Source organism: Aptenodytes patagonicus, chromosome 5, assembly GCF_965638725.1.
Source record: "Aptenodytes patagonicus chromosome 5, bAptPat1.pri.cur, whole genome shotgun sequence".
Classification (NCBI taxonomy): domain Eukaryota; kingdom Metazoa; phylum Chordata; class Aves; order Sphenisciformes; family Spheniscidae; genus Aptenodytes; species Aptenodytes patagonicus.
In genome coordinates, this window is record NC_134953.1 from 4,073,834 (window position 1) to 4,100,173 (window position 26,340).

Sequence of the window (26,340 nt, forward strand, 5' to 3'; positions counted from 1 at the left end):
AAAAACACAGCGACCCGCTAGGCAGCAAGCGGCCCCTCCTGCTCCCACCCAGCCGTGCTCCTACAGATTCAAGCGTAAATTAAGAATTATTTTTCCACCTTTCTGGCTTCTTAGGCCTTGCTTATATTTTAACTTTCACATCCCTCACATTCCACAATTCCTAAGAGCAAAATTATTCGTTACTAAAAGCAAAAATACAAAATAATCAATACACGCTTCAGCTCCAACCCATTCAGCAAGGGCGGCCCTATGCATAAATAGGGCTGTAACGCATTCGGCTCAGATACGCCCAGCCGAGAACAGCTTCCCCACAACCTGGTTCACCCTTTCTGCCGCCTGCTATGAACCAGGTCTGACGGGGAGGTTGCCCCCGCCGTTCCAGAAGAGCAGGCTGGGAGGACCCTGCGCTGCTGACTTCAAGCAGCCCCAAGGCGCGTTCGGTGGATTTCTTCAGCCCGAGTAGCGCGATCGCACCCGGGACCAAACCGACGCGTCAGGAACGAAGCAGGCTGCCGCTCTGTCTTTCACCGACCTTGCCGTGCCCACCGGCACCCGGGTTAAGTTAGGTAAGAGAGCAGGGATCGACCAGGGTATCGAATCACCGGGCCGGGCGTAAGCGGAATTTCAGAGCCCAGACCGCCGGGGGAAGCGGCAGAGCACCGACGGCGAGCGCAGCAGGTCAAAAGGCCGCCACACGGCCGCTCCGCGGGGGCGGCGTGGGGGGGACGGGACTCAGCCCGCAGCGCCCCTCACGCCTGCCCGCTGCCCGCGAAGACGCCCCAGCCCCTCGTTGCTCGAAAGCCTGCAACCGCTGCGCGCCTCTTCCCCGCTGCGTTAGCGGGGCCAGCCCCGTCGGCCCGCGCTGCGGCTGGCACGCAGAAGGCGAGCGGGGACGGGGAGAGGAGCCGGCCGCCGGCCGGGCCGGGGCAGCCCGGCCCCCGCGGCCGGTGCGGCGGCGGCGCTTCCCGCGCCCCTCCCCGCCGGGCGTCTTCCCCCCCCCCGCCACCCCGCGCCCCCGCACTCACGCTGCCGCGCCCCGCCGCTCCCGGCCCCGCGGACCGCCGCAGGCCACCGCCGGGCGGGCAGCGCGCAGGCACCGCCCCCGCTGGCCTCCGCGCAGGCACCGCGCCTCGCCGCGCAGCGGGGACCGGCGGCGCCTCGGCGAGGCCGGCAGGGTTGGGCGGCTTCCGGACCGGCGTCCCCGGGGCTCCGCGCCGTGCAGAGCCGCGGGGCTCGACAGAGCTGCTGCGCGGAGCGGGGGGGTCATCCCCGCCGTTAGGGACTGCAGTGAATAAGAACCTTCTGTTCCCTCCCGGGACCCGTTTTCTCCTCGCTAGGATTTTTTTTAGCTTCTGGCCGAGCAAAGAAAGAAACGAAATGTATTATGAGACACGGTGCTTAAATATATTTGAGGCAGAAAAAAACCATAAAGACTGAAGTCCGAGAACGTAGTGAGCTTATCATTCAAGTAGTCTCATTAATGGGGCACTTAAAATGCTTACATATATATTACATTCAAGTACATACTTGCTCAGGTAAGCCAGCCAATAACATGTCACAACATCATTTAATGAACACGCTCTTGAGTTGCTTGTGGTCATTAGGCACCGCTCCAGCCAGAAACTCGGAGGACTCGTCTTTACTACCTTGGGACTACTTCCTAAGGTCTCCTGTTAACCTGGCACTTAAAATACCAAAAAACAAACAAAAAAAGCTAGTAGCGACGACAGCACAGTCTGGCCGCTAATGCACCAAGCAGCTCAGGAGAATGCACATAACCTCTTTGATGGTACCAGAGTCTACATTCCAAACGACTGAGAGCCGCTGGTTTTCAGCATGTCCCAAACTTAACTAGACCAAATGGCCTTTTCTTATCTCTCTCCTAACTGGGAGTCACCAGCCACTCTGGTTGGACCTGCTCAGTTTACCCCTTACCTGCAGTTTCTGTTTATCTTCAGTGCAGAACTTGTTTTTTTTGAGGAGTCTCACCACAAAACAAGGTCCCTGCTAACCAGAAGCAACAGCAGCGTTGCGGTTCTGACCTAGCACCGATCAAACTGGAGGCCACATCCCACGTGTGCTGGGATGCACCAGCAGGTGCTTCACCTGGAAGCCTGCCTGAGCACCCCGGCACCCCGCTTCCCAGAGGCTGGCTGCTCCCCGACCACGCTGCCCGGCTGCTGCAGGAGAGCACAGCGGCCCTGCGCTGCTAGACAGCAACACCGAAAGGTCGTTCTGCAAGACAGAGCCCCGTTGCATCGTGTTGCTTAGTACATGTCAGGATGGCACAGCCGCAGACAGTTGCAGGGACAAGATTTGGGGTCTTTTGGCCCAAAATTGTGGTAGCTATGCTTTTATCTATACATGTTTTTAGAAATCAAATGGATTATAAAAAGCACTAAAGTCACTCAGACTTACCAGCAATTAAAAAATAACCTAAGGAAACTTCATGGCAGAAACAGCGTTACCAGACTACCTGAGCTGGGGAATCTGGGAGGACCGTAGGGTTTGGGGCTGCTTTTTTTTCTTGAAAATACACAAAACCAAATAATATCTCTACTTCTCTTTAACCAGTGTGGGAAGGTTCTCTGTCAACACCAAACATAATCGGCTGAAGTGGCTTTCTCACTGTTTCTTAAGTGCAATCAGCATTAGAATGTATGTATCTTTGCCACTGTGCCACAGCAATCTTCAGAAAAACTTTATGACAAAAAAATATGATTGACAAATTTGGCCAGCCATCATCCTATAATTAAAACCCTAATTTCTGCAGGCTGTCAACATTCCTTTCTTCTGAATTTTAGAATGGTTGTAGCTCCAGCTGTCAACATTTGGCAAGGGTAGAATTGCAGCTCCATTATTTTTGTTGCCATAGTAAGCACACAAAACAAAAACCCAAACTTTTTTCTTAATGATACTTCTGCATGTTACACGTCTAACAGTCTGGCAGCTGGCCTTCACAATTCAAAGGTAGCCAGTATTCCTGAGGGAGAAAAACCCCACCTATCACAAGATGAAAACATCCTTTTTTTTATTCTTTGCTCCGAGTTGGAGTCTGTGACAAGGCATCAGGCAAGAACAGTAAGCAGTTAATCACAGAAGTGACTCTGACTTCATTTGTCCCTATTGTAAAAAGGAAAAATGCAGAAAAATCTGAGCCCGCACATCTGGAGTCCATCCAAGAATATCCTCCTACTTCACAAAGCAGTGAAATCCCCTTGAATGCACGGACACTTCTAATAGACGCAGAACTCAAGGAAAAATGGTGTCATGAAAACACTGGAACCTAACCTTCTCTGCCTACGGCTGCAGGAAGGCTTGCTTTCCATGAAAAGCTGCTGTGTTGCATAAGTGGAGCTGCAGCAACAATTACTTTGTCCTTCTTAGACTTCCTTATCAGACTACCTTTGCCTTCATTGCTTCAGAAAGGTAGTGAGATTTTGGCAGGAAAGCTGAATGGGAATTTGACGACTTTGGTTTTCTGTTTTTCCCTCTTGATAAAATCATATTATGATTGAACTATAATAGTTTAGCTTTTCCATACACCTGTTCAGATGTTATTCACACAGTTTTCCTGTTAAAGAGAATAATGAAGTCCCTAACACGCATGCGAAGAACATTTCACAGAGCAACAGGCACCAACATTTAATCCTCTAGTTCTCAGGTTTTGAATAGTGCTCTTAAAAAGCACACGGAGCCCTTCTCCTGTTTTCATCATTCGGTTTTACAGCAGTTAAACTCAATGAACAGCAAACTGCTTGTCTATCAGTTAATTAGATTACCCCAGCATGCCTGTGCATAAGTCACCCAGCATGCACTGTATCAGTATCTGTGCTAAAACATGATCTAGCATTACGAAACTTTCAATTCACGTACAGAATGACAAAGCTGTTTGTTACTTCAGAAGTTAATTATTTCTGTTTCTTGTTGGATCATGCTTCTATAGATCAGCTTTAGACCAAGGGCGTTGTTAGACGAATGGCTTATATTAAACAAACTGTCTTTTCTATCAGGAAACAGGAGATCGCAAAAGCAACGAGGAAACAGACAGTGGTGGGCTAAGCCAGGACCTAGGCCCTATGTCTGTAGAAGGATTTCCAGACTAATTAAGATTTTCAATATTGAGCCCATAAGATTGGATGCAGATATACAAAAATACAACTTGAACTTTTCACCCATGTGCTTCTAAAGGCATATCCACACAGATGCAGACTGACATAGGTTTCAGCTAGACCAGGCAACAGCCATCTCTTCTTTGGAGGCTGTCCGGCGATACGCACTCATGTGGTGGCGTTTTCAACCTCATCCCAATTCTCGGGAAATAAAAGCACCAGTCTGTCTACAGCCAGCCTGGACGCAGGAGCTTAGGTTTATCTTCAGTAAGATCAGGGTGCGGTAGTCACTGAAGAAACCAAAGGACCTACAGGTCTTTTGAACAAATCGGCTTCACCCGCATGAGCGGGTGTTCACAGTGGAACGCTGAGAAGAGATTGGTGCAACACCCTACATCTGGACAAGAGCAGGAAGAAAGAATTAGTAAGTCTTTTTAACGGGCATACAGATGCTTACACAGATCTCTTTTGGCAATGGTCTTATAAACACTGAATCCCAGAAAAGCCTACCATTTACGACAATGCAATGGATAACCTTTGGAAAGAGCGGATGAGGTCATTAGCCCTGCTGTCTGTCCCTCAGTCTTTAGGATCTTTACATCAGTGTCCTGGTTTCGGCAGGGATAGAGTTAATTTCCTTCCTAGTAGCTGGTACAGTGCTGTGTTTTGGATTTAGGGTGAGAACAATGTTGATAACACACCAATGTTTTAGTTGTTGCTAGGTAGTGTTTACACTGGTCAAGGACTTTTCAGCTTCCCATGCTCTACCGACTGAGCAGGCTGGAGGGGCACAAGAAGCTGGGAGGGGGCACAGGCAGGACAGCTGACCCCAACTGGCCAGAGGGACATTCCATACCACGGGACGTTATGCTCAGTATATAAAGCTGGGGGAAGAAGAAGGAAGGGGGGGACGTTTGGAGCGATGGCGTTTGTCTTCCCAAATCACCATTAGGCGTGATGGAGCCCTGCTTTCCTGGGGATGGCTGAGCACCTGCCTGCCCATGGGAAGCAGTGAATGAATGCCTTGTTTTGCTTTGCTTGCGTGCGCGGCTTTTGCTTTCCCTATTAAACTGTCTTGATCTCAGCCCACGAGTTTTCTCACTTTTACCCTTCCGATTCTCTCCCCCATCCCACCGGGGGGGAGTGAGCGAGCGGCTGGGTGGTGCTCAGTTGCCGACTGAGGTTAAACCACGACAGTCCTTTTTGGCACCCGACATGGGGCTCAAATGGTTCGAGACAATGACAGGTTTGATTGGAATGTGCTAGATCGAATTTATAGCTGTTATTGCTGTTTAGCTATTAATTGACAGGCTCCTGTGCTTGCCATGGGGCTTGCTTGCCTTACTGTATATTAGAGTCTAGTGCTCGTTAGTGGCTGCTTTTTGCTTTCGCTGCCTTGCTGTACTGCTTATCATCGTATTCTGCTGTGCCTGGGAACATTTTGATAACGCAATGGCGATGCGCCTGGGCTGGCAGATGGCCAGGGCATCGCTGCTGTTTCTGTGCTGCTGTGCTGGACAGGCTGGAACTCCAGTGTGAACTCGAGTCGAAGGGACTGTGACCTGCGGATGAGTCCATGCGGGAGCAGGACACCCCAAAGCGTCTGTGGCCGTGGATAAGCTCATGCCAGAGCAGGTACATCTCGAAGCGTCTGTGGCCATGGTTATGTTTGTGCTACAGCAGGTTTACTTCTGAAGGGACTGTGGCTGCGAGTAAGGCCACGCTGGAGCAGGTATATCTCTGAAGACATTGTGGCCCATGGAGAAGGCCGTGCTGGAACAGGTGCATCTCAAAGTGACTGTGGATAAGTCTGTGCCGCAGCAGGTGTACCCCTGGAGAGACTGTGGCTCATAGATAAGGCTCCACTTGGAGCAGGTACTACCCTAAGGGACTGCAGTCTGTGGATAAGTCCAAGCCGGAGCAGGGGCAAGGGGAGGAGTTCATTGCAATGTTAAACCCTATAGTTTGATCCGAAGGGACCAGGGGTGGAGATTGTAATGGAAACACCTTTAAATTGTTGTGACCCATGATTTGAGTTGCATGTTATAGGAATTACTATAGCAGGAACCACCTGAACCAGTGGAGGACAAGCCTTACAAGAAGCAGTGCAAGTGCAGCAGTGACCCGACCTGAGCTGGCAAGTGTCATTAAAGCAAAATTGAATCTCCATGGCCTACAGTTTTTCTTTGTCCCGTTTACTGCAGTGCTACCTACACTGTTATTCTAGTCCATTTTTTTTAGTTTTTCTCATACTAGGTAGGACACTGAGGCCTAGTAAAAAGAGTTCTTTTTAGTGACTATTCAAGCCACTAGAATAGTGATCAAGCTTCAGGCTCTATAAGCAAAAATAGGCTCCTGAACATCCCAAAATACCCATATTAATAGCACCAAAAAGGCAGTAAGTGCAATTCTGCGAGATCAGGACATCAGGGGAAAACGGTCATTCTGCAGCGGTCCTGGTTAACCGCCCACAACTACTACACAGTTTCTATTAAAATCCAGGCACCCAACATGTTTCTAGGCTATTTCTCTTTCAAGTTGTTGGGGTGACAACACTGACACGTTTAATTCCTTACTATAGCCTTCAATAGTAGCTATGCATCTTGCAATCTATACAAGTCATTAGCAAGGACAAGGCTGTTTGTGTTACTAATACAACTAAAGTGTTCCACGTTGTCCTTAAGACAGCTAGCTTCTATACTCAGTCAAATAACGTATCTCACCAAGTGGGTTGTATGCAGCTAGAAAAACTGGTGGGGTTTTTTTTTTATATAAGTATGTAAAGCTTGGAGGTGACCAGTTTGTAAGGTTTAAAATAACTTGTTGATTTACGGGTTGATTTAGCTGTAACTCAGAATTATTTGTTTAAGCACTAAGGAAGAGAACTGGGCTTTCTCTAACAAATCTATGCTTTTCCAGTAGTAGATGAGCTGCTCTTAATATTTAACATCCAAGAGAAAAATTCCATGACCTCTTCTGCTAAAAGAACATCCGGGTTAGAAAAACAAAATAACCCTGCTGTTAGAAGCGTTGATGCCAATCTGGGTCATTTTGACAGAACTTGGCTAGGAATCAAATACACATGCCAGCAAACCTCAGTTGCAACTTCTGGTGGTAAGGTGGTAATGAGCAGTTGGGCACAGTAAACTTCTAATGTAGCAGGGCTACAGCCACACTCTAACCATAGCCTTAGAGTTAAGCTCTGAATCCTCTTATTACATCGAACTATTTGTCTGTGCAACTTTCTTCTGCTAGAGGAAAACACAAACGTCTTACTATCACGCTTAGTTTTAACACTGCATATCTGTACGTTCTGTTAGCATTTATTCTTGGTCTTTATACAACACATCAACCTAGGAAGGGCCACAAACTATTTATTTCGTATTTTCAATGTATGGTTTCCACTTAATTCTTTGTGAACTTTCTTTTTAAGGGGTTGTGCTAATCTCTGGGGATACAGACTGTGTCCATGTTGACATCTACCATCTCTACTTCTTAACTTTCATCACAACTTGAAAGAAAAGCAATATAGCAAAGCACCCAATGCACAATCACCGAGTATCTGAAATGAATTACTCTACATAATGACTTAAATTATCACACAGATAAACGCAACAGAAAGACATTCTACTAAGCAAGGTACATTTCAAGTCCACAGCATCACTTCTGCAAGTTCCATTTCCCCGAAACGTACGTGTTTATGTGCCTTTAATGGGAATGTGAAGGACTTCCTGTAACATTTCCAGCAGAATACATAATTAACTCATGATCGGTCTTTCTTCCTAGAACCAAGTTATATTCTACGTCACTCTTTTTGGCGACACTGGTTTAGTCACCAAGCCAGAACTAAAAGTTCACGAAGACATCACATAGATTTTGCCTGAGTATTTTGTCCGTTAGATAAAGTTTGTCAAAGCTAGTAATTGGTGTAAGGAATGTAGTTTTCTTTTCTCCAAGTAAAAAAAGAAAAAAACCAAAACACCAACATTGCCGTCTTTTAGTAATGCATTTAAACGTATTTGCTTTCAAGCATTTTTTTCCCCACACCCATTTTGCTCACATCCACCGTCATTTTTGCCACTGCATAAATTGTCAAACAAACTTCAGTGTAGTACGTACTTAACATGATTGCGTAGGGGGTAAAACTCAAGTACCTTGTGGATACACCATTTTGTTAAATTAAACACAAGCATAATTTTAATGCATTTTGTTTCCTGCTCTTGGTTTAGCTAAGGTTACATTTGGGTGATAAGCAGTTGACAGTGGGACAGAACAATGGGTGGTGTGAAATAGGGCACTGATGATGTTGAAAACTTTCAAGGTCACCATTTGCTATGCTGCAGCACCAAAACAGCATTTTTCAGTCTGGGACTGTTCGCATATCTTGCGGGTTAGGCTTAAAACTCAAGACTTTTTGGGAGGGAAGGGAGGTTGCTTAGACAGGTAGAAGGGGGAGTGGTGAGGCTAATTGCATTTCAAGCTACAACTCTTCAGGAAGTGATCCATGTCGTTCCCCATTCCTGTGGGTTTACTATTATGATCCAAGAACATTCACCGAAAACAAAGTCAGCACCCTGAGATGATTTGGCAAGTGCTTTGCTGCTTATGCCAGCTATTGTTCTAACAACAGACAACCTGCAGGGGCTCTGGTTAGCTAAAGCTGAAAAAACAACGGAGAAGAGCAGAGTTCGTGAAATCCTTATTAAATTACAGCCTTTCATGTGTAGCAAGAGATAGATTATAGGCCTAAAGGATTTATGGGATGTGAATGAAAGTCACTTCAGCTGGGAGAAACGGGTGAAAAAAGATGACTAAAGATCTACCAAGCCAGATGAGCAATACCCTAAATGCTAAATAGGGAGGCCAGTGAAACCCAGAAAGAATTCTGAATTGTAGCCATTAGACTCATATGGAAACCATTAGAGCTGTGTTTTTACTGAATCAGGGGAAGCCCTAGGTAAGTGTATTAAAGATGAGTCAGAGGAGCGGCTCTGAACTGAAGCAATTTCTACATGAGAGAGATGCCAAAGAAAACCGTATCATCAAACACAACAGGCTGAACTTTGGATGAAATACAGAATAAACAGAAAGAATTTTGTTTCCACTTGGAATTAAGATTATATTCAGGCTTACTCTAATTGGTCCATTTTTTCTAATTTCTTTTAACTATTGCTATCAAACTACTAAGCTTATTAAGAACCACAAAACATCACAGATCTAAGTAACTGCTTAAACAGCTCCAATGCAGTTCATTGGGTACATACAGTCAAACTTTTCTCCCACAGGAAGCAGCCATCAGTAATTCCCCTTCCATTACTCCAGGGTTCTCTTTCTCTCTCAAAAGAACAGTAGCAAACTATGCAGGTACTAAAATAGACTGACAGTTCATCCTCCCTAGGGCAGCGTTTCCTCTACACGCATGTGAGGAACTACTGCACAATGAAGCCTAATACAGCTTTTTTCAGAAATGCTGGTTTTGTTAAACATGAAGCAAAGCTATATGGAATCTTCATGCTGTAACTAAACAACAAATCTAAAATGTCTAGAACTGAGAAATACCTGGCTATTGCTGCTTTACCTAATCTCTAGTTAAAAAGCACTTATGAAGAAGTTCCAAGTGACTTCAAACAGCATTGCTGTTAAGTATATTTTTTACCTCCAGTGAGCCATCAAGCCTCCTGAATGTTCACACTGAAGTTACATCCTAATCACCATTTCCTTACGACTACTAGCCAGGTTATCTTTTAGGGAAAAGTGGCAAGGTCACTGACCATATGTTGGGTCTTATCTGATCATTTGCTTTAACCATCCTATGATTATTTTATGCTACACCCTGTAATTTTTTTTTTCTGGTATTCCCCACCTGCGTTTCTATCCCCAAATTTTGTAAAATATTAAATAATCACTTCTTGTGACTGTATAAATAGAGCACCTGACCAGAATGAATGACCTGTAGGATACTTCCTGCTACCCCAAGTAAACATGTATTGTTTGAAGTTTTAATATTGACTAGAAAAGCAAATATATGCAGTTTACCAACTGACCAGTTTTCTTACAGAAGACTTGGTTAGACCTCAAAACTCAAGAGTTAATGGAAGCTTTTAAAGACTGTCTCCACACCAGAAAATTCATAAGCATAAACAGGGTTTCATAATCACAGAAGTGAGTAAAAACAAAGTTCCTAAACAACACAAGCTGAGTGGATAAAGAAGGGAACTGAAGAACAACAGAAGTCTGGTACTTCATTTAAAAAATGGCTTTTAATATAAATCTGAATACAAAAATAACCAAAACACCCTACAGTCATCTCAAACAAATCCTCAAGGTTTTCTCTTATCAATTCCCTGACAATCTGGCAAGTGCTTGTTTTCTCTGTTCTGCAGTCATATACTCACAGGCTTCCAAAATATTTACTATAATTAAAGTCTGTTGAACTGTTTTGGCTTTTACCCATATTCTTCCGTTCATTCCCAGCACCAGCTCAAACGGGTACAATTGTGACAACTCCTGAATTATTTCACATTTGGGAGCCAAGAGTCTGCAAACAAGATGAAAAAAAAGTCAGAGGAAGAAGTAAGCGCTCACTGCATTATTATCCATCAATAACTAAACTGCAGTACTGGTGTTACGGGAGCTATTGAAGCAACACCAAAAGGTAAGATGATCAAGCTGCACATGCATCCAAAACAGCAATACAGTATCAGATTTTTAATTCTCCTCTCATATAAAATCTACGCACCTAAAAAAATACAGCACTTGTGAATTTTGTCGTTTTTTCTAATTCAATTCAGAAGTAATACCTGACAAATTTAAAGTGAATCGATACTTTTACACAATTCTATGATTTAGTAAACTCTAAAACAACACTGTTTGACAAAGTGATGTTTTTAAAGTGCTGCTATTTATAAATTTGACACCAGAGTTAAAGATGTGTCTTTCAAAACACGACTTCCCTTCTCCTTCAGGAGACAATATTAACAGCAGTAAACATAGAATATTTTCTTTTTATTAGGCGACAGCATACTAAAAGTGTCAAGAATACTGTAATACATCTAGGATTAAATCAAGCTTCAACAGGCTTTCTCAAAGAAGAAACAAACATATCAGGATTTAGCAGTTTACTTGTAATATACTGTTATTTCTTTACTTGCGTACAGACAAAATTTGGAAAAGCAGAATGGCTGCAAAAATATTTTCTATCAATTCACGCTGACTTCTGATGGGACATGTAAACCAAACAAATCATTACTTAAAAAACCCAGGTATGAAATAGCTGCTCTGCATCTCCAGATTGCTTTTCCAAAGAACAATGAAAACAAACAAAAAACCCCACCCAAAAGCAACAACAAAGCTTGACTACCGTTTATCCATGTAAGCTGGTATTCTTTGATAGTCACAAAAATCTTGTATTTACACCAGCATATGTAACTCCAAAGTTCACAATACGTTTAAAAGCTTATGAAACGGTTCCTGGATTAACGTGTCAGTTTTAAATGAAAATTCCAGATTTTTTAGCTGTATCCTTACTTCAATGCAATTTATTTTTCTTTGGAAGTCAGAAAATAATGTGTATTGATGTGGAAAGACCCCTTTAATCAGCTGTCAGCCAAACTTACATCCCCCACTACTGCATTAAGCGGAAAAAGGACAGTAAGCGTTTCCAATTTTTAAACTCCCAGGTAGTAGGCACATACCTGAAACCCCAGCTTGAATGCTTGATTTTCCCAGGTCAATGGTTTTATTTTCCATGCTGCCTTGGCAACCACGTAACTTTCTTTAAACAGGTCACACAACACCATATAGAAGAGCATCTAAATCTCTTAAGGGGGAAAATACATGCTCCTTCTAGGTCAATATCCATACTCTGTTCGGTAAAACTGGTACAAATGCACTAGAACAATTACACACTCTACCAAATCGTCCACACTGCTCAGAGGAAATAGGGTGAATCCTACCCACCATATTACATGTTAGAGCAACTACTTACTTTTCTTAGTACTTACTTTCTTACTAGACCCAAAGAAACTTTAAAGAGGAAGCCATCTTGTCCAATTATTCCCATTCCACTTGATCTTCCACTGCTGTCTATACAGACCATCTCTGGTTCCATGTCTTTATTTGCTACAAGGAACTGACCATAAATAAGATCTCCCACCTAAACAAAGCAGTGTCAAAAAGAAAAAGTCTTAGAGGAGACCGTACTGCACATTTGTAAGAAATACTCAATTGATAAAGATCCTCCCATGAGGCTGCAAAATAGTTTTAAAATATTGGTGATAGAAAAATAAACTGGTATAACAGGAATTTTCTTTTTCTTTTCTTCTACTAAAGGAAACATCCTCTCGCAACAATTCTCGTATCGCTACTGGAATTTGAAAGATACAAAAAAAGTACAGAATTGTATTTCATGAAGCATTTCGCTTTTCTTTTTTAAATACCCAACACGAATTCCTCTTTCTTCAGACTTTTAAGGATATTAAAAGTCTAAGCAACCTGCTCTTGTCATCATTTATCAGGACAACAACAAAAAATATCACACTAACGTATTTTGTTTTTCTTTACAGTCCATTTTTGCATTCTGGTGAGGGTGTTTCAGTTCAATGCAGAAGCTGTGGCATGCATGTGCCACACAACTGTTTATAACAGTGTTCTTAAAAACCCAACTGTTTTCTACCAGTATCAGATGGTGTAAAAGCTTGTTTTAAAACCTTAACTTCAGAGTGCCCCCTTGGACGCACGTTACTCGTGACTGCCTCTATACTGCGGGCAGTATTTTGGGAAAGCTAAAACGTAAGGAGTGAAAAAGCTTGCCATCTGACAGATACCACACCGCACTAGTTGCACGTTCTCTTAAGAAACCTCAGAAAACCCGCAGCCTAATCGTGCAAAAACCTCCAAGGAGGGCCACAGCAAAACCACTGCAAATAAACCTGCGCTCCCCCTCTTACGCGCGACTCGTAATAATACCTTTTACTAAGAAAAACTGCTAAAGCGCAACAGAAGCGCCACCAAAGGGCATCGCTAACGCGTTACCTCCAATAAACGAAGGCATTACCTGCACGTTTGGCCTGTTCCTCTTCGTGGCGCCTTCAAAGGCCAAGTAGGACAGAGATGCCTGCTCGCTCCCACCGACGTCCAGCTTGAACACGTCTCCCGCTTTGGCCGTCACTATTCCTATGACGTGGTCGCCCTTGACCGGAACATACTGCAAGCGGGGTCCGTGGGCAAACAGGCCCGTTAGGAGCGGACAAGACGGGGGCTTCCCCCCACCCCGCACCCGGTCCCTCCGCGCCCCTACCCGCTTCTGCTGCGAGTCCACCCAGTAGGCGCCTCCCGCCGCCGCGCCGCCCGCCTGCCGGTGCCGCAGCAGGCCGCACTTGGTCACCAGCAGCCCGGCCGCGCACCGCCGCAGGCCCGGCCCGCAGAGCAGCCGGCCCCGCGGGGCCGCGCAGGCACCCAGCCGCAGCCGCTCCCCGTCCTCGTCGGGGCGGGCGGGGAGGAGCAGCACGTCCCCCGGCAGCACCACCTGCCCCACGCGGGCCTCGGCCTCCGCGGCAGCGCCGCCCGCCGCCGCCGCCATGGCCGCGCAGGCGCCCCGGGCGCCGCGCAGGCGCGGGGGCGGCCGGGCTGAGGGAGCGGCGGGGCTCCTCTGCCGGCCGCTGCCAGAAGGGCAGCCGCGGCCCGGGGCAAAGGCGGCTCCCGCCCCCGCTTCGCGGCGCGGCAGCGACCTCCTCCGGCCGCAACAGTAACACCGGCTCCCGGCCGGTGCTCTCCACCTTCCCTTACGTCCTGTGAGAAACACCGCAGGCAGCTTCTCGCCTTTCAAAAACGAGTTTTAACGCCTGCGTGCGTCATGACTCCGATGCAGCCTCTCACTCTGGAAAGAATTCGTTCTGCAGTCTCCCACTTCTGCGAGGGAAAGGCCGAGACAGTGCGATTAAGCTTCAGAACTAATACAGACGCTGCATTAATTCTTCCAATTAGAACGCAATCTGGCCGCTGTCGTTAAAGACAACAAAAAAAGTTTTTACAAATATATTAATGACAAGAAGAGAGCCAAGGAGAATCTCCATCCTTTATTGGATGCAGGGGGGAACATTGTCACTGAGGATGAGGAAAAGGCTGAGGTACTCAATGCTGCCTTTGCCTCAGTCTTTAACAGGCAGACCAGTTATCCTCAGGGTACTCGGCCCCCCGAGCTGGAAGACGGGGACAGCGAGCAGGATGAACCCCCCGTAATCCAAGAGGAAGCAGTCAATGACCTGCTATGCCACCTGGACACTCACAAGTCTATGGGGCCGGATGGGATCCACCCGAGAGTGCTGAGGGAGCTGGCGGAGGTGCTCACCAAGCCACTCTCCATCATTTATCAGCAGTCCTGGTTAACGGGGGAGGTCCCGGACGACTGGAGGCTTGCCAATGTGACGCCCATCCACAAGAAGGGCCGGAAGGAGGATCCGGGGAACTACAGGCCTGTCAGCCTGACCTTGGTGCCGGGGAAGATTCTGGAGCGGTTCATCTTGAGGGCGCTCACAAGGCATGAGCGGGACAACCAGGGGATCCGGCCTAGCCAGCACGGATTCATGAGGCAGGTCCTGCTTGACCAACCTGATCTCCTTCTATGACCAGGTGACCCGCCTAGTGGATGAGGGAAAGGCTGTGGATGTGGTCTACCTGGACTTCAGCAAGGCCTTTGACACCGTCTCCCACAGCATTCTCCTAGAGAAGCTGGCGGCTCACGGCTTAGACAGGTGGACTCTGCGCTGGGTCAAAAACTGGCTGGATGGCCGGGCCCAGAGAGTTGTGGTGAATGGAGTTACATCCAGTTGGTGGCCGGTCACGAGCGGTGTTCCCCAGGGCTCAGTACTGGGGCCGGTCTTGTTTAATATCTTTATTGATGATCTGGATGAGGGGATTGAGTGCACCCTCAGTAAGTTTGCAGACGACACCAAGCTGGGCGGGAGTGTTGATCTGCTTGAGGGTAAGAAGGCTCTGCAGAGGGACCTGGACAGGCTGGATCGATGGGCCCAGGCCAACTGTATGAGGTTCAACAAGGCCAAGTGCCGGGTCCTGCACTTTGGCCACAACAACCCCATGCAGCGCTACAGGCTTGGGGAAGAGTGGCTGGAAAACTGCCTGTCGGAAAAGGACCTGGGGGTGCTGGTCGACAGCCAGCTGAACATGAGCCGGCAGTGTGCCCAGGTGGCCAAGAAGGCCAATGGCATCCTGGCCTGCATCAGAAATAGTGTGGCCAGCAGGAGGAGGGAAGTGATCGTGCCCCTGTACTCGGCCCTGGTGAGGCCTCACAGGCTCGAATACTGTGTTCAGTTTTGGGCCCCTCACGACAAGAAGGACGTCGAGGTGCTGGAGCGTGTCCAGAGAAGGGCAACGAGGCTGGTGAGGGGTCTGGAGAACAAGACTTATGAGGAGCGGCTGAGGGAACTGGGGTTGTTTAGCCTGGAGAAAAGGAGGCTGAGGGGAGACCTCATCGCTCTCTACAACCACCTGAAAGGAGGTTGTAGCGAGGTGGGGGTCGGTCTCTTCTCCCAAGTAACAAGCAATAGGACGAGAGGAAATGGCCTCAAGTTGTGGCAGGGGAGGTTTAGATTGGATGTGAGGAAAAATTTCTTTACTGAAAGAGTGGTGAAACATTGGAAGAGGCTGCCCAGGGAAGTGGTGGAGTCCCCATCCCTGGAGGTATTTAAAAGACGAGTAGATGAGGCGCTGAGGGACATGGTTTAGTGGGCATGGTGGTGTTGGGTCGACGGTTGGACTCGATGATCTTAGAGGTCTTTTCCAACCTCAATGATTCTATGATTCCAGCTGCCGTTATTTGCAGGGTTTTTTGGCAACCCGATGAAAGGTTGCCCGTAAAGCAAACAGCTGGCCAAAGCCGAGGCGAACGCCGGCCAAGAGGTCCGTCAGCGAGGAGGAAAGGTCCGCCTGCTTCCGCCCCGCACTGCCGGTGCGGGAGCTCGCAGCTCTGTTTACAGAGGTACCCTGCGCTTGGCTGCAAACCCTACCGGCTCAGTCCTCCCTCGGGCTCCTCACGCTAAAATTCCAAGAGTTATTTCCTTTCCTAAACCGCTTTCTAGTCTTTATCTGCAGGTGTACACGCATTTATACACGCGCACACGGGATTATTTGATCTCCAGATTAAACAGGAGGGATCTGTACCTTGCCGGCGTGTTGCATCAGGGCCGATTAAAGATGTTTTTCGGTTTTGTGGAAACCCCGCCTGTTACCGAAGGAAACCGTTCGCGGAGAGATGGCGTCCAACGCACTTAAAACGGGTTTGCCCCTAGGAGGACCCCACCGCGACCCCAAGGAGCGGCAGCGGACGGCCCGTTCCCGCTGCCGTCGGTGGTTCGCCCGCCCCGCTCCGCTCCTGTGGAGGACGCGGCTCCCCTCCCGCGGCCCGCTACCGGCGGCCGCCGCTGGCACCGCCCCGCCGTACCCTTCCTCCAATCGCGTGCCTCCTTGCCCGGCTACGTAGGGGTCGCGGTGCGCTCGCGGGCGGTGTTGCTCAGCAACCCAGCGCGTCCTGGAGCGGCGCGCGCGCGCACCTCCCGCGCCGCTGTGGCCGTTACCGCGTTGGAGCGGCCGGAGGAGAGGCGGCCGGAGGAGAGGCGGCCGGAGGAGAGGCGGCCGGAGGAGAGGCGGCCGGAGGAGAGGCGGCCGGCAGCCGCTGGGCCGCAGACGGGCGGCCGGTAGGAGCGGGGGGGGGTGGGCGGTGGCGGCTGCCGTCCCGGGGCTGCGCTCGGGGCTCCGGGAGCTAGTGCCAGGGAGCAGCAGGAGCGGGGCTGCCCTCCGAGGGAAGGCGAGCGGGGAGCCGAGGGCGGCCACAGCGCAGGCCGGGTAATCGCCTCACGGGCAGCGCGCAGAGGCAGGGCGGTGACAGCACCGGGTCCTAGCGACAGTCCACGGAGCACCGGGCGAGGCAGGGCGACGTGCCAGGTCCACCCGGGAAACCCGAACAGCACCACAGGAGCAGGGCCAGGAACAGGTCGTCCCCCCCAGCGCGCGTAGCTCGGGGCGGTAAAGGCCCCAGCCTGCGCTTAAATGGAGCCCGGGGGCAGAGGGCGCGGGTGGAGGCTCCAGGTGAAAACGGTCAGGGCGGTTAAGGTCTGCCAGTGCCCTCGGGGCCCCGGCAGCGAGCTCCGGCCCCGCCGCCGCAGCAGCCCGTGTGCGCGCGGAGCGGGGGAGCGGTTGTACACCGGCGGCGTTTCACCCGGGGCAGCGGGGAGCTCTCTGCTGCCGGCGGGGCGCAGGGCTGGGCGGCGTGCTTAGGGGGACCTGCCGCTCGACGGGCGCCGTTCCTAGCGAGGGACCCGCTGCCCCCTCCGGGCCGGGGCTGCGCGAGACGGATTCGGTCCCCTTGAGGGAAAACGAAGGGTCTTTGGGCATTGCAGAAAGCGGGTTTCGGATGTGTCATCTGCTTGCTGCCGCGGGGCCGGTAAAACCTCCTGTGTGCACAGAGATTTGTTCCTTTCGTAAGCGTATAGAGCGATTGCTTCAGGCCCTGGTCTTGCATGCATATCCTGAAGATAGCTTTGTTAGTTCAAACTAAAACCTATCCTTAATCATTCACAGAAATACTTTGCTGTTCTTCAAATACCCGTATAGAAATTTTCTATGTCCTGTTGTGGTTTTGAGGTTTTTTGCTATCGTGCTGACCTAGAATTACCAGCATATTTCCAAGCAGTTTCTGAATTATACGTGCCTCAACAGTAAGGGGCGGGGGGGGTTGAGCATTTTTTCTGCAGTGCTTGGTACAACTGATCTATCGCCGGAGCTTTTAAGAACTAAGCCGATATTAAATTTAAATAACTTTCTTCTATTAATTGCCAGGTTAATAAAAAGAGTAATGTCATAATCAGTATTTGGTGCCTGAGGCAATAATTCTTAAACCCCCTAATTTAATTCTGACATTGATGGCTAATGACTCTCTGTTGTTAGTAGATGTGAATGGAGTCCCAGTATCTGAAGAGATGCCTGGGAACTTGCTTGAAAAAGGGACTGGCAGAGGTTGTGGAGCGTCGGCCAGCAGATCCAATAGAGTATCTGGCACACTGGATTTACAATTACAGAAGAATCTTAGATGAAGAAGAAAAGGTGGATCCATCTTGGGCAAAAAAAATTCACGACAATGTAATTCATGCTATTTAATCTCTCTTTATTTTTTTTAATTGATTCTGTATTATCTCTGAAATAGAGAATGTTGGAGAGGATTGAGCTGGAACAAGAACGGGAGGCGGCCCTGGTAGAACTCGAAACGTTAAGAAAAATGAAGGAAGAAGAGCTAATGATCCAGCGGAAACTTGAAGAACAACGTCAGGTTAATAATACTTAATAATAGATAATTAAAAATAACATATGATGCTGCGGCATCTTTTAGCGCTCTGTATACTTCTAATCTCTGTATAATGATTTGGATAGAAGGTAGCATAAAACAAGTACTTTAATCTCACTTTTCTAAATAATAACTGAAATGCTTAGTCAGCACATGGGAAGGAAAACCTACATACCGTGTGGTAAAATGTTATTAAAAAAAAAAAGAAGGAGCCTAAGGTAAAAAGCAAGCAGTTTAAGACTTGCATGAGAAGTAACTTAAAATAAGTAGGCTGTCTTCTCTAGTCAATTAGGAACAAGAGCTGGTGCAAATAAAGCTAAAAAATTTTTGACAGGCCTGCTAGGAGGCCTGGGTGTAATAACCGATCATTGTCTCGAGCTACTTCAATGTAGTATCAGTAAGACAAGAAAAAGGTAATGAGAACATATACACAAATGTAGAGTCCTGAAAATGGTTGGGAATCAGTGAATGAAGATTGCATATTTAAGCAGTATTTATAGCCTGGTCCAATGAGGTGCCTTTTTCTTTCCTTAGCTACCTGAGCATTCTGTTGGCATAAAGCAATTTGAATCCTATACTATGTGGACTTGAAATAAGAGAAAAAAAGATAACATCTGTGTTTCTAGCTATCCTTTATAAAGGAGTCATGTGAATTTGACCACACGTGTAATAGCCTCTGTTGCTGTGGTAATGTTGACATTGTCTGACTGGATTTTTGTGCATGGCTGACTTTCACGATGTTAAAATCAAAAGTGCAATTTGAAATCTGTGCTGATCTTGTTAAGCCCAGTTCTGGTGTAAGATGCATTCATTCTATTTCGCTTGCGCTTTTAAAATTTGGAATTTACTAATTTGCAGACCAAAAGTTATGTGCTTAAGGATTTCATGAGTCATTTAAAATAGTAAACGGAATCAAGAATATGAGATTGTGTCTAGAGATAACTCACACAGAATTAAATGAATTATTTCATGTAAACTAAGGGAAGGATGTTGAACAATACTTGCATTAGACACATTTTCAACCTAACTCATAATTTTGGCTATAGTCACATACTCAGGCATGTTTTGATTATATGTACCAAAAAGGAATGTGAAAACTAGTTACTACAATATGGCAATGTTTGTAGTAACTGCTCGCAAAATGCTACAGCAAACAGTGTTCTCTAGGCCCTAGTGTTGTTGAACGTGAACGCTTAGATTACGCCGTTTCTGAAGTTTTGATGCAATAGGACTTAGGGTCATAAATAATAATAAACACTTTGTATTAGATATTTCCAACTGGAAATTTTAAAGGTTGATGATTAATGTTAATGGGATTGCTTACCAGTCTTTTCTATAGATTTGATTCTATGTGTGTGCATAAATACTATAGGAAGTATAGTCTGTGCTAAATACTATAGGAAGTATCAAAGAGCTTAATCCAAAGTATAGGAGATAATGAATATAGACTGGTAAAGAGCATGAGGAATGAGACAGTGTCTTAAGTGTGTACGCTAACTTCAGTTGTCTATTTCTTCTTCCTTTTGGTAGTAAAGCCTTTCTATCCATGCGAGTCTAAAACCTACGAAAACGTTGAGTCAGATGATACTGAAAGGACTTTATGTTATTAACATTGCAGTTATGTTTTATGCTACCTTTTTTAATTTTATTTAAGATTTCAGTCATGAAATACACTGTAAGCAAGGGGGTGGGGAAGATGAATGTGTTTTTTTCCGTTTAATTTGTCCTTTCTTAAACCGACTACAGGGTCAGTTGGAACAAGAACGTGAGGAGCTGGAACTGCAGAATGAAGATGACGAAATGTTGTTGCAGCAGAAAGATCAAGAGGTTTAAGCCAAAGCTTAGTCAGTGGTTTGAAAATACTGTTAATCAGCTGTCTTTTCCAGATGCAGGCACTAAATACGAAACACAAGGCAGAAGCCCATGGGTGTTGAACTAACACGTAATTTTTAAAAAAAATTGTGAAAATGAGGGAAGAATGTCTAACACCTTGCTTCCAGTCTGGGTTTTATACTTGAATTTTGGTCTGTTCTATTAGGTTTATTTAGTTTATATTCAGAACAGAGCGTAAATTTATTGCAAAATTTAGTGTAAGGTCAGCTTAGTTGATGCTTTCACATTCCTTGATGATATTTATGAGGAAGTATTATAACTTAAGCATGTCTAATTTCAGTGTCTAGACAGTAATGTTTTACTGTGTGTCAGTGCAAAGTCCATTTGCTGTACCCGGAAAAGGAACTGTGGTTTGGAATTGGGATGCCTCTTGATTCTGAAATCCTCCTGGTGCACAGGAATGTATACTAACAGAATAATTCATATACAGATGTCCGTGTGAATGTATGGTCTTTTAATGCTATTTCAGTAAAAACATACACTGATAATTGGCATGTTTATCTCAGTAAAGCTTTTAAATGTGAATATCTTAAATTTATGTGGAGCACGTAGTATTTTAGAGATATGTATGTTTTCAGAGAGTTAAAATACTGACAGAACATAATTGTAGAAAGATGACAGTATGAAAGTGACAGGAAAAATGAATATGTAGAAATTTAAACCAAAATTCCTGTTATTTAAAAAAAATGATAAAAATAGTCTTAGCAAGCATACAGAGACCATATTCGCATACTAACGCATTTGTATAGCACACATCTAAAGTATTATCTTTATATTAATACATAATGTCACTTTAACACATCTGAAATATTCTCTGTAGATAATTATTCATGACATGGAATACTTTTAACTGAAAACTGGTGTTCATTACCATAGGAAAATGAAGAAAAGACGATAGCTGAACTTACAGATAGACCTGGAGCGCCTAATTTGACCAGAGTTGAGGAGCTAGATGAGAATGGACAGCTTGAGGTAAGTGTTTAGAAAGAACTGGAAGATTATAAATGGTTGATTCTTACAGATCTGCTTTTCTGTGCTGACATATCAAAGGTTAAAACTGTTGCAGTTAAGACTGTGCTGGTTCTCTCCTATGGTTTTAAGGGATGATATTTTGGCCACAACCTCCAAAATGCCCTTAGCCTCTTCTCTGGTGCAAGTTAAGCCATTCTAAAAGACTGTGTCGTGTTGGCTGACTAAATCCTCAAGATTTAAAATGCCCTTTTGTATTCAGGTATGTTAAAAATGAAAGTATGAATATCCTCAGAGAGGAGGCAGCCTTCCTTTGCCATGTGAACAGATAGTCATATACAACATGTACTAAATCACAAAAGATGACTCGGTTTTGAGTGATTGAAGTTATTTATATTTTTCTGGTTGGTGTGAAGCATGTTTTTTGTGCAGCAGAATGCACTCTTGTGCAGAGATATCTGAGCAAATATTTAACATAAAAGACCAGATACTATGTGCTCACTAGGGCTAGGACCTGCTGAGACTCAGGTTATCTGAGCCCTGTGTCAACATGAATGTACTGCTTTCAGTACTACAACTATGGCTCTATATTGTGATCCTCAGACATCTTCTATGCTCAGCTTTTTTTTTTTTTTCCCCATTCCTTTTATACTTGACAGTCCAGGGAAATCATAGAATAGTTTGGGTTGGAAGGGACCTCTGAAGGTCATCTAGTCCAACCCCCCTGCCCTGGGCAGGGACATCTTCAACTAGATCAGGTTGCTCAGAGCCCCGTCCAACCTGACCTGGAATGTTTCCAGGGATGGGGCATCCACCAACTCTCTGGGCAACCTGGGCCAGTGCTTCACCACCCTCAGTGTAAAAAATTTCTTCCTTAGATCTAGTCTTAAATCTACCCCCCTTTAGTTTAAAGCCATTCCCCCTTGTCCTGTCGCAACAGGCCCTGCTAAAAAGTTTGCCACCATCTTTTTTATAAGCCCCCTTGAAGTACTGACAGGCTGCAATAAGGTCTCCCCGAAGCCTTCTCTTCTCTAGGCTGAACAACCCCAACTCTCTCAGCCTTTCTTCATAGCAGAGCTGTTCCATCCCCCTGATCATTTTTGACCCTCCTCTGGACCCACTCCAACAGGTCCGTGTCTTTCTTGCGCTGAGGGCTCCAGAGCTGGACGCAGTGCTGCAGCGGGGGTCTCCCCAGAGCAGAGCAGAGGGGCAGAATCCCCTCCCTCGACCTGCTGGCCACGCTGCTTTGCATGCAGCCCAGGATACGATTGGCCTTCTGGGCTGCGAGCACATATTGCTGGCTCGTGTCCAGCTTTTCACCCACCAGTACCCCCAAGTCCTTCTCGGCAGGGCTGCTCTCAATCCTTTCATCCCCCAGCCTATGTTGAGACTGGGGGTTGCCCCGACCCAGGTGCAGGACCCTGCACTTGGCCTTGTTGAACCTCATGAGGTTCACACCATGAGAGGCCATGAATCACCCTTCATTCATTATAAGGCATGGCAGTACATTTAACAGATACTATCAACTCCTGCGAAATCACTCAGCTTTATGAGTATTCACTGGTCATAAAGATATTGATATCTGTCTGACTTTTTCCAGTTAGAGTATTCCAAGTGGTATGACTTGAGATTTCGATATACTAGTTTTAGTACATTGTTATCAGAACCCTTTTTCCTCTATTAGCCTTAATAATTTGCTCGCTTAATTTCTGGTATCAGTAGTGTAATTGTAGCTCAGAATTTATATTGTGATATTAATATGCTTTATGCTTAAGGTTACTTTAATAACAGCCTGTTTTATAAGTGTTCTCTAAATAGATTTATGAACATACTTACGACTGTTCTTAGGGTCAGGTTTTCACAGGTGTGTTTTTCATCAAGGTAAATCAGATGAGTTCTCAAGGTTTTGTATAGTCCCAATTTTTATAGTTTTCTGATAATTACATATTAAAAAGTATTCTTGAGGCTTCAGGCATATTTTATGTGTTCTTAAATAAGTGAATTGCGAAACCAGAAGTGAAAATGAATAGTAAACTTAACGTGCTTCTCCTTACATGTGCCATCTTCCAAGTTTTCATGCCAAAAGCCGTTTAAAGTTGGATTACCTTGGCCTTTGGTGATGTTGTTTCAGGTTTTACAGTAATATGTTTGTTGAATTACACTACAAATTAGGAAGAGATCAATAAAATTAAAACATACAGACTTGTTCTATTGAAACTATTCTGTTCTCAGAATTGTAATACTTCATCCAGACTCGCTGGATTTTATAATAAAAGTCTGGTGATAAACTTCATATTTCACTGAATGGAAGACTCCGTAATTATATTGATGAATACTGGCATGTCCGTCACGTGGGTTTTTTCTTTTCTCCTCTTTTTTTCTTTTTACAAAGTTCAGTTAATGCTGGAAACTGATAGAATTTCTTTTTTCTTTTCAGAGTATAACAGATCTCAAGGCAGAATCAGAACAAGAAAGTTCCCAACTGATCTGAAAGCTGTAAATATATTTTCTACTCATTACTTGCTGATCCTGAAGTGTAATGTCTTAATTTATGTATTTTATATAGAGAGCTGATTTATATACCTGTTGTTTCAGTTTCTGTGCTTTCTAGGTGTTTGTATAAAGTCTGTTAATTCTGGCATGGGATGCTTCCTTTTTGTTCTTAAACCACTGTAGCTAGCATGGCTGACTCGGAGGAAGAAAACTGCAATTGAAATGAAAGCAGTAAATATATTTTCTACTTATTGCCCATTGATTCTTGAAGTGTAACAATGTAATAATTATATCTATAGTTAATGTGTCAAGATTATTTTGGAGTAGAGGCTACAATATGATAATTTGAGTCAATATTAAAAGAATAAAAGATCATTGAAAAAGGATTTTCCAAGAATTTGAATGGTTTCTGATAGAAAGAATGAATGCTCTATAGATTAGAAGATGGAGAGAGAGTTCTGCACATCAAACTAGATGCAAAAATCAAATCAGAAGATTTTCCAATTTATCTGGAAGAGATAAACTGAACTGTGTGTGACTGAGTAGACAGATGTACTAAAGGATCTTGTCTGTCTTAGAAATCATGAGGTGCTTTTTGTAACACCAGGTGTTTGCTCTAGGCTTTATAATAACCTGATACTAGGTGAGCTGCAAGTGTCTGCATATCAGTTTTGATTAGTCAAGTCTTAAAATAATCTTTCCTGCATTTGTCTTGAATTTGCAAATCAATAAATTACATCTGTGTTGTCTTTACTAAATACCATATTAGTTCTCAAAGCTTCACTTCTAAAAAAATTTGAAGAATATTTAGCTTGATCCATATTTATCTATAAAAATAAATTTTATAATCCTTAAAGATTGCATTAATTTTTATAAGAAAAAATTTCTGTAATCACAGATATCTTGGTACAGGTTGTCAACAATGTTCCGTGTCTGTTCATTATAAATGGAAAAGACACCAGCATTAAGAAATCCTACGCTTCTTGGCTAAAACATGCCTTTGCATCTCAGTGTCTTCTAATAATACAGGTTAGTTGGACAATTAACATTAAGTCATTGCCAATATTGTATGATGAAAATACTCTTCATTACAAATTCAGGGCATAGTTAGTGCATTCACTGCATTTTTCAGTTTTGGGATGAAAGATTTTTGGGATAATTTCACTTTCATTTGTTTATATTATAGCTAGCTTTAAGGGATTTGCTATTTTTGGCAAACTGTTAAAAATATCTACATACTCAATAGGCAAAGGTCAATCATGTAATAAATATTTTTCTGCTTTAAATAACTTGTTCTGTTCATGTAGCTCATACTAGGCATAATCCTATCAATTTTTAAAAAGGTAAGCACTATTGATTTCTAGTATGGTAATGTATTATTTTTCCCTTAAAAATAATAAAGTACATTTATTAAAAAAAATCCTGTTGCCCTCTTTATTGCCATATTGCTTTTTGGGCAGTGTTAATTGGCATGTCTTATATGAACACCTTTAAAATCAAAAGAGAAAATATTGCTTTCCAGGTATAAATGATTAGAAATGTTTGTGTAACTTTTTAAGTAATGAAAAATGGAACTACTTTTGTGACTAGGTGATCAGGCTTTGCTATCCATGTTTATTCTGCATCGGTGCAGGTTTGCAATTTTTGTGACAGTCAAGAACCTTTTCTATGGAATGAATATGCCCTTATGGTTGATATTGCAGTAAACTGATTTTGTCACAGTTTATGATTATATTTATTAGTAACAGTTAAAATAGTATCATGTTAAGGCCGCATTTTAAGATACTACAGTTCTAATTGTATCCATTAACACTATATGCACAGCAGCTTCTTGTGCCAATCTCAAAGGGATGGAGTAACTGGCTAAATAGATGGAGTTTCTCTTTTGAGCCAGTATGTATAACTGAATCTTGTTATTTAGATTAAAATTTTCAAAAATTGATAAGTAACTTGTGTCCATTTGCATTTTACGTCCAATCATGTTGACTATGAAAATTTCAGCCTTCATATTGAATTAGGAAATATGTTCAAGTTGTAAGACCGTATTTTAAAACATGCTAGTAAATAATTCTAATTACTATTTCCAACATGTGGCTTTCATTTTCTATCTTTTCATAACGTTTGTATCTTTTTGTTATATGTGTGTCCACTAGAGTGCATCCTAAATAAACACACTGGTGGCTCTGTCAGTTACAAGCCATGAAAACTACAACTTTTGTTTGTCATTTTGTTTCAGCTTATTTTTGACTGTGACTTTTTCCTTATGATCCTGCGGTTCATATTCCCCGTTCTCTTTCTAGATAGGAATTGAATTTTTGGATGGACACTTTTATCAGAAAATTGCTTAGCAAGGGTCAAAATGAAATGGTAGATTCCAATTTACCTATTCCTTTGCTGTTGTATTATGTACAGAAGACTTAAGTTGTTCAAATGTTATTTATAGGAATTCCCATTTTTTTCAGGATTTGGTGTGCATAGATCTAGTGCATTGATCGCCTTCTACAGCTTTATAGGAATTCT

The 26,340-nt window shown here is 44.5% G+C and overlaps 2 protein-coding genes and 1 long non-coding RNA gene across 7 annotated transcripts; 2 read left to right on the forward strand and 1 right to left on the reverse strand.

Moving 5' to 3' along the window:
* The first annotated feature begins 303 nt into the window (after positions 1-303).
* LOC143160569 (uncharacterized) lies at positions 304-12,622 on the forward strand. Its single transcript, XR_012995405.1, has 3 exons — positions 304-566; positions 10,587-10,767; positions 12,444-12,622. It is a non-coding gene; the product is annotated as an uncharacterized LOC143160569 (long non-coding RNA).
* On the reverse strand, positions 10,354-13,716 carry EXOSC3 (exosome component 3). Its single transcript, XM_076338355.1, has 4 exons — positions 13,411-13,716; positions 13,168-13,317; positions 12,116-12,267; positions 10,354-10,650 (listed from the first exon to the last, which is right to left on the reverse strand). The coding sequence occupies exons 1-4, from the start codon at positions 13,690-13,692 to the stop codon at positions 10,449-10,451; spliced, it is 786 nt and encodes a 261-aa protein (XP_076194470.1). The 5' UTR covers positions 13,693-13,716; the 3' UTR covers positions 10,354-10,448.
* Positions 13,717-16,704: 2,988 nt separating this feature from the next.
* Positions 16,705-25,922, forward strand: DYDC1 (DPY30 domain containing 1). 5 transcript variants are annotated; one of them, XM_076338357.1, is made up of 7 exons: positions 16,705-16,729; positions 16,797-16,822; positions 18,075-18,227; positions 18,328-18,450; positions 20,212-20,292; positions 21,235-21,330; positions 23,765-25,922. In XM_076338357.1, the coding sequence occupies exons 3-7, from the start codon at positions 18,081-18,083 to the stop codon at positions 23,816-23,818; spliced, it is 501 nt and encodes a 166-aa protein (XP_076194472.1). In that variant the 5' UTR covers positions 16,705-16,729; positions 16,797-16,822; positions 18,075-18,080; the 3' UTR covers positions 23,819-25,922. The 5 variants fall into 5 exon arrangements, with proteins under 5 accessions (XP_076194472.1, XP_076194471.1, XP_076194475.1 ...); XM_076338356.1 differs by lacking the exon at positions 16,705-16,729 and adding an exon at positions 16,741-16,759; XM_076338360.1 differs by lacking the exons at positions 16,705-16,729; positions 16,797-16,822 and adding an exon at positions 16,952-16,970.
* The last annotated feature ends 418 nt before the right edge of the window (positions 25,923-26,340 follow it).

Bases quoted from the DNA above. Each gene is read 5' to 3' on its own strand.
- DYDC1 (XM_076338357.1), top strand. From the start codon at position 18,081: ATGGAGTCCCAGTATCTGAAGAGATGCCTGGGAACTTGCTTGAAAAAG. The intron at 20,293-21,234 runs GTTTAAGCCAAA...TCATTACCATAG, and splicing joins TGCAGCAGAAAGATCAAGAG to GAAAATGAAGAAAAGACGAT. The intron at 21,331-23,764 runs GTAAGTGTTTAG...TTTTCTTTTCAG, and splicing joins ATGAGAATGGACAGCTTGAG to AGTATAACAGATCTCAAGGC.
- EXOSC3 (XM_076338355.1), bottom strand. From the start codon at position 13,692: ATGGCGGCGGCGGCGGGCGGCGCTGCCGCGGAGGCCGAGGCCCGCGTG. The intron at 12,268-13,167 runs GTAATGCCTTCG...TGCTTTGTTTAG, and splicing joins GGAACAGGCCAAACGTGCAG to GTGGGAGATCTTATTTATGG. The intron at 10,651-12,115 runs GTAAGTACTAAG...TCTTGTTTGCAG, and splicing joins TCTTTGGGTCTAGTAAGAAA to ACTCTTGGCTCCCAAATGTG.